This window comes from Microtus oregoni, unplaced genomic scaffold, assembly GCF_018167655.1.
Source record: "Microtus oregoni isolate MIOR12 unplaced genomic scaffold, Mior012 000012F_ref0000307, whole genome shotgun sequence".
Taxonomy (NCBI): Eukaryota; Metazoa; Chordata; class Mammalia; order Rodentia; family Cricetidae; genus Microtus; species Microtus oregoni.
In genome coordinates, this window is record NW_024543071.1 from 20534325 (window position 1) to 20550627 (window position 16303).

Consider the following 16303-nt stretch of genomic DNA (forward strand, 5'->3'; position numbering starts at 1 on the left):
CTAGGTATCTCTGGAAAGCCCATCACAGACACAGGCACAGGTGTACCTCACGAATCCCCAATCAGATTAGCAGCCAGAACTACTCAGCACCAGAAGTCACTGCACCCCACAGAGTAAACAGGAATCAGAACACTTGACTACTCGTGTTCAAGCCCATCCACTAGAGACCATTTGATTGACACCTGCAGATGCCAAATATCACAGTCACTGCCCAGGAGGAAAGCCATCCTTGGCTAGAACTGAGCCTCCTCCTTTTACTGTGGGCGAACCCTCAGCACCCCCGGCATCAGGATGAAGATTGCCTTCAGAGGCTTCAAACCAAGATGAGGCAATGTGTGTCCTGCACACGGCACCTTTGTATGTCGGAACCAAATCCTCGGGGTGACCTGATCACAGATGGGGTTCCCCCGTCCTGCAGAAAGTACAGTTCCAATAAAGCCAAGCCACAGGCAAGACAGATAGAGCTTGTCATAGCTGGAGTCAAGACCTGAAGGAGTCAGGGCATATACCTAGTCTGTGTGGTCTCAGAGAACAAGGCCTGTGTGCAAGCAGACTGATGAAGTCCCTCAGGATCCTTATGTCCGTCTAACAGGAAGAGGATCAGTTTGAGAGCCTAGAGCTGGCTATGACAGGCCAAAATCACACAGGTAACTAGTTTGAGGTAGTCTTAAGTACCAAGCCAGGGCTTCCCTGGGGTGTAGGGAATAAAGATACATCTGTGGAGCCTTCTTTCTTGTCAAGAGTCCAGCGCAGGTTCCACTTCATAGAGAATGGGAATTTCCTTTACTCAAAAGCCAGAAGCCGTGCCTCATACATTCAAAGGCTTTTCGTTGGAATCCCTGCCTCAGGTTGCTCAGGGCCCTGTTGCTGGAAAAGTGGCCAGCAAGCCCTGGCCTACCATGGGGCAGGGTGTGCTGCTGTGAGGAGGGGGAGGTCACATCACGCAGGCCCTGCTGTTGGTTCCTACTGCTGCTGTCTTTTGTTTCTGTACTGGATCTTTCTCTCTGACAGGTAAAAATTCACGCAGGCCCCAAGTTTGCCTCCTACCTCACCTTCAGCCCTTCAGAAGTGAAGTCACTCCGAACAGAGTATGGTGACCTGGAAGTGTGCATTGAAGTGGTGGACAGTGTCCAGGAAGCCATTGATCACATCCATAAATACGGCAGCTCCCACACAGATGTCATCGTCACAGAGAATGGTCAGTATGCAGGACCTCAGGCAAGCGGTGCCAGGTTTCTCTCTAGTTGGTGCTGCTCTAGTCATGCAGGAAAGCACACTCCAGACTCACCAAGAACAGTCCTGGCATTGGAGTGCTCTCTGATCTTCCTGTGGTCCATCCCAGGGCCCCCATTGGCAGGACAGAGATGATGGGTACCACTTTAAAGATGGCTTCCCCGGGCATCAGAGGCCTTGTCCTTACCTGTGCAGCTGCCTACCAAGTAGTTCAATGCCAGACATTCTGTAATCTCAGAACCCAGAAATCTCAGGCAGGAGGATTGCCACAAGTTGGAGACCTGCCTGGATTACATAGTAAGACCTTGAGTCCAAAACAGAAAAACAAGTTTACAGCTGAGGGAACTAGTACTAGGAGGCTCAGAGCGGAGCAGGACAGACATATACTCATTCATTTACCGCCCAAACAGTGTATCAGTGACGGGCCAGGGTGTCTGGCTCCGAGGCCTTGTGGTGCAGGAAGCCATATGACCTATAACCCCTGAGGAGTTCACAGCACCAAGCAGCAGCCATCATTAACTGATCACTTACCATGAGGCACTGGGGTCAGGGCTCTCGGGCCAACTGGCTTCATCCTCCATACTCTGAGAGGCAGGTACTGTCCCCTTCTCCTGCGTTCAGAGATGGTCATACACCTTCTCAAGGCCACAGAGCTAATGTGTGTGGTCTTGGAGGTCAGACCTATACAGGCCGTTCCAGCATGGAGGCATAACTACCTAGAGACGCTTTTCCAGTGGTCCCCGACCAGCTCGGACCGTGGGGTCTGGTATCCATCTTTCCCTTCAGAGCTCTCCTGAGCCTGTGTGTTTAACATGTGAGGACAGCATGTGCAGTCAGATCTGTCCCAGGGAGTGGGCGTGTTCTCCAGGGGTCATCCTCATTTGGTTCCTCTTTCTTTCCCCTGTAGAAAAAACAGCAGAGTTCTTCCTCCAGCATGTGGATAGCGCCTGCGTGTTCTGGAATGCTAGCACTCGCTTCTCTGATGGCTACCGCTTTGGACTGGGTAAGAAAGACAGGGAAAAGGAGCCCCCTGTGGCTCTCCCACCACAGGCTCTAATGGCACCTCCTCCAGTTGTGTGTGATCTAGATAAAGAACAGAGAATCAAGAATAGGCCCATTTACCCGCCTGCGTTGGCAGACCGTTCACCTGCTCCTGATTCCTTTTCCATAAATGGGGACATCTAGAGACAATTCAGATAACTTGCCCAGATCACACAGCCAGTGTCAGACCCAATATGCACAAGCCCCGGTGCCCCCATTGCAATGCAGGCAGGACAACTTATCTTGGTTTACAAGCTGTTGTGGTCCCCGGATAGCATGCCATTGCAGATTTGAGAGATAGGAACTACACATAGAACCGAAGGGGCTGGTCTTGGCATCTACACAGAGCCTAAGCACCAATGTTCGGAACCAGCAAGGAGGTGGAGGTGGGGGATTTAGCCCAAAGCATGTACTTAGAATGCACAGGACTCTGGGTTCTCCTCTGGCACCAGCACACATGTGGTCATAGAAATAGACACCTGGTCCTTTCATCACTTATAAAACGTCCAGCTCTCTAGAATTGTTTGTGCAGATGATTAAACAAGCATCCAGTAAAACATTTGTAGCACATTTCATGAATATTTGAGGTGTTTGGGGTGTGTGTGTGTGTGTGTGTGTGTGTGTGTGTGTGTGTGTTGGTGTGTTGGTGAGATGTGGGATTCCCCTCTGTATGCTGAGAATACCATTGGTGAATAAAGAAACTTCCTTGGCCTGTTGATAGGGCAGAACTTAGATAGGCAGGGGAAAACTAAACTGAATTCTGGGAGAAAGGAGGCAGTGTCAGGGAGAAGCCATGGAGCTGCCACCAGAGATAGACATGCCAAAACTTTGCCAGTAAGCCACTGCCACATGGTGATACACAGATTAATGGAGATGGGTTATATTAATATGTAAGATATGTGTTAAATTAATATGTAAGAGTTAGCCAATAAAAAGCTAGAGCTAATGGGCCAAGCAGTGAATTAATACAGTTTCTATGTGGTTATTTTGGGGCTGAGCACCCGAGACCCAACAAGTGGCCTGTTAGTACATTGGTGTGTGTTGGTGTTGTTTTGTTTCTTGAGACAGGGTCTTTTCACATAGCACTGCTATTCTAGAACTTGCTATGTAGACCTGCCTGGCCTCAAACTTAAAGATCTTTATTCTTCTGCCTCCCAAGTATAAGGACTAAAGGCTTGTGCCACCATGCCCAGCCAACATTTGAGAATTGTAATCTCCTTACCCTTTTTGGTGTTGTTGTTTGTTTTGTTGTGGGTGTTGGTTTTTTTCTGTTTGATGCTAAGGATGAAACCCAGGGCCTCGGACATCCTAGGTAATTGCTCTGCAACTGAGCTACATCCTCACACACACACACACACACACACACACACACACACCCCGCCTTTTGGAACATGTGATCTGCCTGGAGAAACCCCTCTCCCTGATCACAGAAAGTTGTAAGGCTTTACCACAGTTTTCTGTCATTGACTTTGAGTTCCCGTTTCTGTCGCATTGGGATTCTGATTTAACTTTCACAGCCCTCGACTCCAGCACTGTAGAAAAGTGACAACTGGCCCGTCCTTTGGCTCCCTTGCCAGTGACTGTCTGCTCCACAGTAATGGGACCTCGTTCTTCACCACTTCATCCCGAGGCCTGGTACACCATGCACGCTCAATGAAGTTGTGATGCACGGGGAATCCCAGCCCCCCACTGAACACAGTGGAGAACACTGAGCCAGACCCAGGAAAATCCCTGGTCTCAGGAGCAAGAGGGGAGAGAAATAGAGAAATGAGCAGTAACTGGCAGGTGCCTTCGTGCTAAATTCCTAAGGAGTATTAAGAACTATGCTTTTGAGAGTATGAAGGCTATTCCGGGGGCCTGAGTTTCAAAGCACATCCTGCTTTCACAGAGTATGCGGGTTCTTTTCTCAGCACCCACATCAGGTGACTTCCAACTGAAACTCCAATTCTGGGAGATCTGACATTCTCTTCTGGCCTCCATAGGCACTGGCCCACATGTGGTGCACATATATACATGCAAATTTACACATACAAAATAAAAATAAATGGATCTTTTAAAAATAAATACTATTTTGGCATAATGGCTCATACCCAAAGTCCTACCACCCAGGAGGCTGAGGCAGGATGATGAAAAATTCAAGACTTGCCTGGGCTATACCGTAAGACTATATCTCAAAGGGGGGGGGGGGAGTAAGGACTGTTTAGGGAGATGAACTCTATACTAGACATTGTTTTTGTTCACTTCAAAACATACCGGGGTAACAATTGAGATGCTTAAACTGATGCAGATAGATCTTCTAAAACTGTCAGAATACACCTGGATGAATGACAGTGGGAGAAGGGGCATTGTGATCTGTAGTGACAGAACACACTCACTTGGGTGAGGAACACCAGCTTGCTGGCCAAGGAGGATGGGCCAGAAGGTAGCAAGGAGAGAAGATACTCGTTGTGGGCTCACGGGCGAGCAGGCAGCAGTGGCTGGGGAAGCTACACCTTTCTCCATGATTTTTTTTGTTTTGTTTTGCTTTTTAATAGGAGCTGAAGTAGGAATCAGTACATCACGAATCCATGCCCGGGGACCCGTAGGACTGGAAGGATTGCTAACTACTAAGTGGCTGCTTCGTGGACAAGACCATGTGGTCTCAGACTTCTCGGAGCACGGCAGCTTAAAGTATCTTCACGAGAACCTCCCTGTTCCCCAGAGAAACTTCAGCTGAGAGGAGCCAGGCCGTCAGGCCTGCTGTGCAGACTGTCACAGTTGGGCTCCTCAAGGATCTGCAGAGAGAACCTCATCCCCACTTCTTAGAAGGGTCTGCCTTCCGGAAAGTTCTCCTATGCTTCTGGCTCAACTCAGCATTTCCTGTCTTAGCTAATGTTCACATTCCATCCCAGCTTCTCGTATGTGTCTGTTTCTGTTACTGAGGTTGACCGTAGGGTCTCAAACGTGCTAGGCAAAGGCTCTACCACCAGCCTGGCTCTCTAGACACACAGTCCAGTCTTTAGGAAGAGAACCATTCTTGCAGGCGGAGACTGGGCTTTCCCCCATCCCATCCCCCCAGAAACTAAAGGAGAGCCATCTCTTATCATCCCACATCAATGACAAGGAAGTCCTGGCTGCTTGTATTACCTCAGTGAGGTAAGGTCTCCTAGCATTCGACCGGGACCAACCCCTCCATCCTCAGAATCTCCAAGTGCAATTTTATTTCTTTTATACTTGCTCATCTTCAGAAGGGGAGATTGGGAATCTTTAAGGAGAGGCAACTCTTTAAAACCTTAAACATTTTCACCGGAAACGGTGCCTGAAATGGACTAACCTACATCCCTGGGAAGGTTGGCCTTCATGAATTTAAGGGTGTGCATCCCAGACAGCTGCAGTCTCTCCCTGGCAGGGACACATGGTACCTTTGATGTAGTTGGAATCTGAGCATCACACTGGAGGTTTGAATCTCAAGATGTTCCTGCAAGTGGGAGGAGGATCTACAATTATGCCTGACCTTTTTATATGAATTATTTTGTCATCCTGTTCTTGACCTCCAGAACAAAGATTAGAGGATTATTTTAATACTTTGGATTCTTTCCCCTTTTTTGAGAAATTAAATTCTTATAAAAGCCCGTGCACACGTTTCAAACTTTTCTCCCTTATTTGTCCTCACCCTCGCCTGTCCTTTCCCTGCGTGGTGACCCTCCTCCCCTGCCTGCTCTCAGCATGCTGTTCTCTGGAAGTTAGCTGGGGCCCGTGTGTGTGTGTGTGTGTGTGTGTGTGTGTGTGTGTGTGTCTGCAGTTTCCATGGAAGTGGTGCCAGGAAGCCCTCCAGGGAGGGACTCAGGCCTCGAGAGGAGAGGAAAACAGGATAGTGGGCATAAAGAACTTAGAGGCTACTTAAATGATGATCTGTTATCTGGGGTGTGCACGACATATCGTCCCCACAGTATCCACTCCACCATGACACTGACCACGTCCTTGGCTCACGGTAGCTGTAACTAAGTTTATGCTCCTGACCTGTGAATTTATAATCTCCTCACTCCCTCCCCTTCAGCCCTGCACTTAGTCTCTGGTATTCTATAGTCTGCATTTCAAAGACATCTTGTTTCCCGAGAGCCTCCAAAAGAAGCCATTATTCACTGACATGCTGCTTCTGACCCTCAGAGTAGTTTTATGGGCATAAGAATCACAGTCGTAGAGATCATATTCTCAGTCTGGCTCCAAGCTCTACCTCTCAGCCAGACCCTTACATGGTCTGGCAAGTCACCCAGCCTGCCCTGCCCCATGAAGGGGGAGTTCTGACATAGCTTGCCTGAAAAGGCAATAAGCAAGGTCCAGCTGGAAAGACAACCAGCCCCCACCAGACAGCAGATGCCCCAGGAGTCTGAAGTTGCAGCCCCAAAAGAGCTGAGCCCTTGGGGGAGTCACTGATAACAAAGGCCGGGACATGGGCTCTGGGGGAGATGGGCTCTGGGAGTGATTAGAGGCAGAGCTTGCGGGCAGCAGGTTGGTGCAAGCAAGCTCCAGCATGGGGATGAAACCAGCAAGTCTGAGAGCAGTGACTGCTGACTTAGGGCAGGTTATAGCACTTCAAGAAAACAAGTCCTAGCCGTAGTGTTGATATCATCTCTCCTGACGATGCCATTTTTACAGCATGGGACAGGGTTGGGGTATGATCTAGAAAAGGCAGATGAACTTAGTCAACAAGGTCATTTCCCGTAAACATGCCAATTTCCACAGACACTGGGTCACCAGCACCCTCTCCTCCATCCAAAGTGAAGAAACCTAAAGGGGACTAGGAGGCGGCCATAGTCTTGAAAAACACTTGGGTGACCAAGTGTTTACTGGGTTGTCCTATGGGAAGGAATCTCTTATTCTGAGGCTACTCCTGAGGTCCTGCCTCCTACCAATTCCTAACCACACATGCCACAAAATGACAAGCCAGCCCCGAGTCTCCCAGTTTCCACTAGGAGCAAGAGAAAAAAGTCCCTCTGGCATATATAAGTGCATGATCTTACTCAAGCGGCAGTTGTAGGTTCTCTGTGATTACATCCCGTGGCAACAGTATGGAACATACCAACTTATTGGATACGCACAAGGACTGCATGGGGAGAGGAATATCTGTCCTCCATCCATTACTTTACAAACCTGTCTCTCCCTGGCCCTGTCACGAGCCTGTCAGTTGGCATGGTTCAAAGTGGGCCACTGCTTCCCTTCGTCTACAATTGGCATTCACATGATTCAGGGCTCATTAATCCAAACACTCTGCTGGGCATGTGGTTTAAATTTGACCAGATAGCATGTTGGTGGAATTTTTATGCAGTTATTAGGAAAAGCAAGCACTAGTCTCTTGGGGTCATAAAACCTATTAAAGCTAATTGTGTCCAGTCTGCCTACTGTGTGGGGAGAAGATGTGTAAAAGTCATCCAAGAAAAAGGAGGAGGAGCCAGAGGCTGTGTAGTTAGCCTGGCTCCTCCCACCTGGGTCTGAAAGTACTGCTAGACCCAACTCAGTAATTCAGTTTTCTGCCTAAGCCAGTTTGAGCTGTGCAAAGGGACTGGTCCTCTGGAACAATACCTGCAGGATCTCCATGACTCTGGTGGCCATGGGATATCCCAGAGGAGTTCCGGTGAGTATCCAGTAATGATGGTGTGCCAGAAACCAGAGGCCTTGAACCAGAGCAGCGACTCATGGCAATGAATGTTTGCTAGTAAAGCTGATTGGACACACGGCTCCCAGTGCCACCAGGACAAATGAAGAGGTGTTACAGAGGCGGGAAAGAGGAAAAGTGAAGAAGGTTTTTTTTGTTTGGGTGTTTTGTTTGTTTGTTTAGTTTTGTTCTTGTTTTTGTTTGTTTCTTTGCTTTATTTTGGTTAAGTTAGATTTTTTTTTAAATTTTCTTTTGGGGGAGTGCTGCAAGGGTAATGGATGGGAGGATATGGGGGACTGGGAGATGAGCTGAATTAGGGTGCATGATGTGAAATTCCCAAAGAATCAATAAAGAAATTCTGTTTAATAAAAAAGTTTTAGTTGGCTTCTTATTTCTTTCGAATTGGAAGACTGGATGATAAACTGGATTCCGATCTCTGCTCTGTCACTTGGAAAATGAGTGGCCTGGTCAACACGTATTGCTTCTCTCTTCTCGGACTGTTGCTGTGTCTGCTGCATAGATAATAAGGTCTGTAGTTGGCACAGCTGAGGAGGGAGAGATGGTCACTTGCTGTGAGTCCTCATGGGCTCAGTGTTGTTCACAAACTCCAGAAGCTTCTCGTTACTGATAAGGCTATGTTCAAGAGTCAGGTTTTTCTATCCTTGCTACATCTGCCCCCCGGAAGGCCAGACTTGTCCTCCCCCAGGAACAGTGAGGTGCAGAGCCCAGTCTGACCAGCCATTTAAGCACCTGGGCAATGTGAGCACCTGTCATCAAGAAGGGCATGAAATGACAGAGATTTGATTTTGAACCTGAAGTGTCCAGGAGAATGTTTTCTGTTGCCTGAGATGGCCAAAGCTAAGTGCAACAACTTTGACACTCCTCCTACACACACACACACACACACACACACACACACACACGAGTCTTTAGTCATCACTGAATGTATGGGCTTCAAATACCTTTAAACTGCCCCAAAGATGGACCAGCTAAAACCGCAGGGAAACCAGGAACCAAGCCCTCCCCAAGATTGATTCCTGAACCTTGCACTTCCCCAGCTCCAGACTATTAGAAATCAATTGCTGTTCATCAGGCCACCTGATCTCCAGTGGTCTGTTATGGCAGTCTAAACAGTGTGGGGAAAGGGGATTGTCTTGGAGGCCTTGGGTTTAGAAAGGACTCCTATGGGGTCCGTGGGTAAGAATGTTTGCTGTGCTACGTGAATGGCTGAGTTTGGGCCACCAGAATCACCTTTCAGACCTGGATGTAGTCACGTATACCTGTATTCCTGGCGCTATGAGGGCACAGGCAGAGCTTGCTGGGGGCGGGATGGGGGCAGGTGAGGAGGAGGTTGCCATTAACCTCAGAGGAAAAGCTCTCACTGCCTCTGAGCCACCTGGCCCCGGGACTTTGCTAACACTAGGGGGCAGTCTAGCCCCATGGGTCTGAGCAAGTCTGCTTTACTTCAGTCTAACGATCAGCTCTCATTCCCATTCTGTCACCTAGCAATCACTAAACTGCACCTGGAGGCCCACTCACCTATAGAGTAAGGGCATGGACTTTTTAAAACTTTTATCCTTACTTGCTGTTTAACCAAGGGAAAGTCTATAACATTTCTGAACTCCTGCAATACTGATTCAATTTTTGAGATCAATACTGATCTCAAAAAAACTGTTAAATAAGTTTTTTGAGATCCTCTATGAGGCACTCAACATCATGTTCAGCACATGGTACACTGGTTTCATGTTAACTTCTAAATGTGTACTTCTAAAGAATAGATTTTCCTTAACCCTGGACATAACCTCCGAGCATCCCTTCCTAAGAGGTAATACCATTCGTTGGATATAGCTACTATGTTTCAATAGGACCCTTAAATATGATACTGCAATAATCTGAGAGAATTGCTATCTTTGTTTTATAAACATAGAAAGTGAGGGTTGGAAAGGTTGAGTAAGCATCTCAAAGTCACTTGGGAACCAATAGTTGAACCTGGATCTAAACAAGGGACAGTGGGTGTCAGAGCTCTCAACCTCCACTGAACTGCAGCTAAGAGTTTCCCCAGAAGTTTCTTGTGCCCTAGCTTCGAGGTGCATCCTTAGGCTGAAGGAGGTCACCATAGCCACTAACTGGACCCCCTTTCAAGTAACCAGATCCTCATTTCTGCTCCAGCTTTGCAAGAGGAGCTGCTGGTCTGGAAACTCTTCCACACCTGCCCTGGGAGGGCGCCAACTGCGTCTCAATTATTTAGGGAGTCTCTGGACACTTGATACAGACAGCAGGTGTGGATGCTTCGCTGACTTTCTGCAACATGCCTTTACTTACCCCTGTCCCCTCCCCCTAGATGTCTGAGGATGAAGGTGGTGGCGTTCTTCCACAACCTGTGGGTGTGTCTGGTTCTTCCTTCATGCTTTACCCCAAAATCCATCTTGGAAGACCTGGACCAATTTTCCCGCAAACATCAAGTTGCACCTGCTGGCACAGATACGGACCCTAAGTAGCAAATGGAAGACTCATATTTTTTTTTTCCTGTTAACACTTTTCCTTTCCCTGAACCTAAACTTACATAAGTCAAACCCAAAGATTGAATTTACACAAATGAAAAAAATTTAGATTTTCATACTGTAGATTTCAACTAGGAGAATGCTGAGGCGGGGGTCATATGCTTAGGAAAGGGACTGGAAGGAAATATGAATAGAAAGGTGGCAAATGGCCCATAGTTCTTAGGCCCGTACACATGATGAAATAGATGCAGACACCAGGGTCATGCATGGCCCTCATCTGGGCACTCACATACCCCCAGACCTGAACTGCTCCACTCCTTCATTCTCACTTCCTTTCAGGTGTGTGTGTGTGTGTGTGTGTGTGTGTGTGTGTGCGTGCGCGTGTGTGTGTGTGTGTGTGTGCATGTGTGTGTGTGGGGGGGTCATTGTGCTGCTTGAGGTTGATCCCTCGGAAGAATCTGTCTTCAGATTTCTTCTTGATCCTCACTCTCAGACTGTGACTGAACTGTTACCACCACCTTTCCTCGCTCCCCAGCCACCTTTAAAAGCACAACTGAGTGAGGTGTCCCAGACCCAAAAAGATGAACATGGGATGTACTCGCTCATAATTGGTTTCTAGCCATAAATAAGGGCAACGGAGTCTACAATAGGTGAACCTAAAGAAGCTAAATAAGAAGGTGAACCCAAGGAAAAACATATAGTTATCCTCTTGGCTAAGGGAAGTAGACCAAATTGCCGGAGAGAAAATTGGGATCTTGGGGGTGGGGTGGGATGGGGGTAAGGGGAGATGGGGAGAGAAAAGGTAGAAGGGAAGGAGGGGGGACTTGGGGAAACAGGAGAATTGGGATAAAGGAAAGGTGGATAGGGGAGCACGGAACCACAATTCTTAGTTAAGGGAGCCACTTTAGGGTGGGCAAGAGACTTGACCCTAGAGGGGCTCCCAAGTGCCCAAGATGAGGTTCCCAGTTAGTTCCTTGGGCAGCTGAGGATTGGGAACCTGAAATGACCCTATCCTAGAGCAATACTGACGAATATCTTGCATATCATCATAGAACCTTCATCTGGTGATGGATAGAGATAGAGACAGAGACCCACACAGGAGCACTGGACTGAGCTCCCAATGTCCCAATGAGGAGCAGAAGGAGGGAGAACATGAGCAAAGAAGTCGGGACCACGAGGCGTGCACACACCCACTGAGACAGTGGAGCTGATCTACTGGGAGCTCACCAAGGCCAGCTGGACTGTGACCGAAAAAGCATGGGATAAAACCGGACTCTCTGAACATGGCGAACAATGAGGGCTGATGAGACTCCAAGGACAATGGCACGGGGTTTTGATCCTACTTAATGTGTTGGCTTTGTGGGAGCCTAGCCAGTTTGGATGTTCACCTTCCTAGATATGGACGGAGGGGGGAGGACCTAGGACTTACCACAGGGCAGGGAACCCGGACTGCTCTGTGGACTGGAGAGGGAGGGGGAAAGGAGTTGGGGGAGGGGGAGAAGGGTGGGAGGAGGGGGAGGGAAATGGGAGGCTGGGAGGAGGTGGAAACTTGTTTTTTGTTTATGTTTTTTTCTTCTTTTCTCAATTAAAAAAAAAAGAATTTGACATATACTGTTTTCCCTAATCTAAAAAAAAAAAAAAAAAAGCACAACCAAATGAATCCACTGAGTTCTAATCACAGACCTCCTTACAATGTAATAAGTAATCATTAAACATCTTGTTTTGGAAGAATACCACACAGCTGAGTTTTTGTCAATTTGTCACAAACCAAGAGTCACTCGGGAAAGGGGAATCGCAGTTGAGGAATTGCCTCTATCAGACGAGTCTATGGGGACATTTTTTGCTTGCTGGTAGATGTGGTAGTACCATCCCTAGGTAAATGGACCTGGGCTGTATAAGAAAGTAGGTGAGCAAGCATCCCTGTGGTCTCTGGCTCAGTTCCTGCCTAGAGTCCCTGCCCTGACTTCCCTCAGTGGCGGAGTGTGACCTGAGAGTTGTAAGATGAAGTAACCCTTTCCTTCCCAAGTTGGCTTTGATCATGGTGTTTATGACAGCAGCTGAGAGCAAGCTAGAATAAGTATGTATTGGCACTGGGAAGAAGCTTATTATAAAATGTCAGTAGGAAAACCAGACTAGAAATAACACTTCTCAGGTCAGCAAGATGGCTCAACAGGTAAAGGCACTTGCCCGTCAACCAAGCCTGACAATCTGCGTTTGCTCCCCAGAACCCACACCATAGCAGGAGGGAACTGACTCCCACATATTATCCTCTGAATTCATTCGTGAAGTAGCACGGGCCCCACTGCCCCACACAAAGAAACATTTAAAAATTTATAGTATTTCTCAATTGTATATAGTTGTCTAGAAATGCTGAAAGAAAATATATCAAAATGTTCCTGAGAAAATCCTATTGCACAACATGATGGGTAGTATCTGTTATTGATAGGAACTAGAATCATCTAGAGGAGAGAGACCTGTGCATGTCTGAGAGGGAATTTCTGGATTCCGCTGATTGGAGTAGGCAGACCCATCCTAACCATGGGAGAAGCCATCCATGGGTTAGTGTTGTGAACTGAGTAAAAAGGAAAAAGTGAGCAGTCACCAGCTTTTGCTCCTCTCTGCTTCTTGACTGTGGATGACACGTGACCAGCGGCCTCAAGCTCCTGCCACAGCCATTGCTTCCCCATCGTGATGGACTGTGCCGTCCAACATGGGCGGAAACAAACCCTTCCTCCCTTAAGTTGCTTTGCCTGTCATTTTGTCACAGCAGTGAGGAAAGTACCTAATACAAGCAGTGAAAGCGCAGTGAATCTTATCTGTATTTTTGTTTTCTACTTTAAGACATCTTTCTTGTTTTCACAGCTACTAATACTTTTCCTATGATTGACAAAATATTAGTCATAGCAGTCTTTTCCATCTGAAGAGAGACTTATTTTCCCTTTTTCATTCTGTCTTTTGATGATGAAGAAACCAGGGCTTGCCGGACTGTGCTGGTGCGCACCTTTAATCCCAGCACTCGTGAGGCAGAGTCAGGGGGATCTCTGTGAGTTCAAGGTCAGCCCACAGGCACCAAAACTACAGAGAAACCAAGTCTCTAAAAACAAAACAACAACAAAAAAAATAAAAATAAAAAAAGAAACAAAAGAAAGCAGGGCTTGGGGGCATCTGGAGACATAACAAGTAAGGGCCAAGTCCAGACTGTGGCCCAAAGCAACCCCGAAGAAGTGCTGGGCCTCAGAGACTAGATCGGACTTCTGAGGTTCCTTCCAGTCCAGGTTCTGTCACTGCCCTGTGCTGGTTCCACCCAGCACTCCTAAGTCTCTGAAGACCATTGGGTGCAGGAGGGGGTGTCCTGCTTCTGCTCCAACTGTATCTATCTTAGGGCTATATGGCTGTGATGAAATACCGTGACCAAGGCAGCTTGGAGAGGAAAGGGTTTATTTGGCTTACACTTCCACACCGTAGTCCATCCCCGAGGAAAGTCAGGGTAGGAACTCAAGTGGGGCAGGAACCTGGAAGCAGGAGCTGATGCAGAGGACGTGGAGAGGTGCTGCTTACTGGCTTGCTCATCATAGCTTGCTCAACCTGCCTTCTTATAGAACCCAGGTTCGCTAGCCCAGGGGTTGGCTCCATATACAATGGGCTGGGTCCTCCCACATCAATCACTAATTAAGCAAATGCCCAACAGGTTTGCCTAGAGTCAGATTTAAAGAGGCATTTTCTCAATGAGGCTCCCTCCTTTCTAGCTTGTGAAGAGCTGACACAAAACTATCACAGTTTCAGATGCACTCTCCGGATCACTCATGAGGCCACATCTTGGATTCTGTTTGCAGATTCTGTTTCACTGTAGACAATTAGACGGTAAATAATTGAAGAGAACGGAAACTGGCAAAGTGGTGTGTGAGGTCCAAATAGCTCCCCCGTTTATTCTCTGGTGTAAACTCAGGGCTCATCTGCAGCCAGAAGGCCTGAGCGGAGGTGAAATGTACAAACGCAAGAACCTCCTGTCTTCCCTCCCATCTTTGGATGCCACGTGGGGAATTCACTTTCCTGGTTTGGTTAAAGTTGGAAACAGCCTGGCTCAGGCAGATGTTCAGATGACATCTTAGATATATCTGAAGCTCCTCCCTCTTAGGGTTGTGTGACCCAAATCCAGAAGCTCCAATTTCTCCTTCCTCCAGGACCCATTATCTAATAAAGCCAAGGCCTCCGTCCTTCTTCATCCATGCTCTCTCTTCCTCCGTGGTGAGGGAGGTACCTTTCCACAGACCCCCGCTAGACGTGTCTGTCACTATGGCAGCAGTCTTAGTTAAGACTCTGAACTCAGGTAACATAAACCGCCTCCACATAGCTTAAGAAGAAAAGGATCTGGATACAGGGGTGGGGGTGCCGGGTGTCCACAGAGCCCAACGGTGGAGATGGGTTATGGTGCTCCAGCCTCTAAACGCCTGAACTCAGCTCAGGGAAATGTAGTTCAAGTCCTCAAATCACAGAAAAAGCAAGGGACAAGAATCAGGGCTCCAAACCTACCCTCTTCAGACCGAGGGCTTCATTTCTCTAGCCCTTCCTTGGTCAACTTCTTCCAGACTTTCCCCACAACTTTGTAACACTTCCTCCCCACTGCAAGAATAAGAAGGTTCTTTCTCCCATCTTTCCCCATTTCAGTTTAAAAAGATCCTAACTTGTCTATTTGGGTCATTGGTTCTCACTGTAATGGATATAAGGAGATGTCGTCGTATGATCTGGGCTAACAGTCACATTTGTGTGACCTTACCATGGTTAAATATTAAAGGAGCTATGTGGAATCTCCTCTTCTGCATACGAAGTGTATGCTGCTAAAATGCCTAGTAAAACTAGGTTTGGTATAACAATAAAAATCATATATATATATATATATATATATATATATATATATATATATGACAGGGGTTTCTCTCTAGCTTTGGAGCCTGTCCTGGAACTAGGTTTTGTAGCTCTTGTAGACCAGGGTGACCTCGAACTCTCAGAGATCCGCCTACCTCTGCCTTCCAAGTGCTGGGATTAAAAGCGTGCACCACCACCACCCGGCTAACAATCCACAGAGAGCTCTGACAGTGATGAGGTCTAGCGGACTAAAACTTTGAGAGAAATGAGCCCTTTCTGAAATGAACTGGTCCTGACCAACAATTTTATATCCTGTTTTGTTTTGTTTTGTTTCTTCCAAACCCAGGTAAGAGTTGAGGCCACAGAATGTCCCCAGTGTGAGGTCATTCCTGGGACAAAGAGAACATAGTAGAGTTTGATGGACAGTTTGCCCCAGGAAGCATCTACTTTGATGAGTCTGATGGAGTCTGACGGAGCAGCAGAAGCCGGGCTCTAATGGCAGGATACATTTCCCATGGGCTTATAGTATTTGAGAAACAAAGTTCTAATGGAAAGAGGAGGCCTGCATCAAACACAAGATGGGTGTGCCTCTCAAGATGCTTGCCAAACTTGGGAGTAAGCCACCAAACAGCTTGCTTAGCTCAAGTTCCTAAGAACAGAATGGAATCTTCCACAGGCTTTCAGGAGTGAGAAGACAAGAGACTTGCCAGGCTGTCAGTCCAAAGCTTAAGAGGGCTTCATCAAACCATCAGAAAGACTCAGAGACGCACCGGGATGAAGAGAATTGGAAATTGGTCCAACCCATGGACTGTGTAGCCAGACTGACACAACCAGCCCCTCACCACTTCTGCTAGCAGAAGAAAACGTCAATCGGTACCTGCTGCCTCTGGTCTCTTCTGTAATCAGAGTTGGTTAAAAAGCAGGAACATTACCTAATAATCAAGGAAGAAAAGCAACCATGAAAGCAGACCCACAAACGGTTCTAATATTTGAGTTAGTAGAGAAGGATTTTATAACAGAGTAAAAAAAAATA

The 16303-nt window shown here is 47.4% G+C and overlaps 1 protein-coding gene across 2 annotated transcripts in view; it reads left to right on the forward strand.

Moving 5' to 3' along the window:
• The window catches only part of Aldh18a1 (aldehyde dehydrogenase 18 family member A1), a 35255-nt gene extending 29366 nt beyond the window's left edge, over positions 1-5889 (forward strand). For both annotated transcript variants that reach the window (XM_041661991.1, XM_041661990.1), the window contains exons 16-18: positions 1012-1198; positions 2141-2236; positions 4809-5889. In XM_041661991.1, the coding sequence (XP_041517925.1) occupies positions 1012-1198; positions 2141-2236; positions 4809-4990 (465 nt within the window). In that variant the 3' untranslated portion in view covers positions 4991-5889. The remainder of the gene's footprint in view (positions 1-1011; positions 1199-2140; positions 2237-4808) is intronic.
• Positions 5890-16303: the final 10414 nt, after the last annotated feature.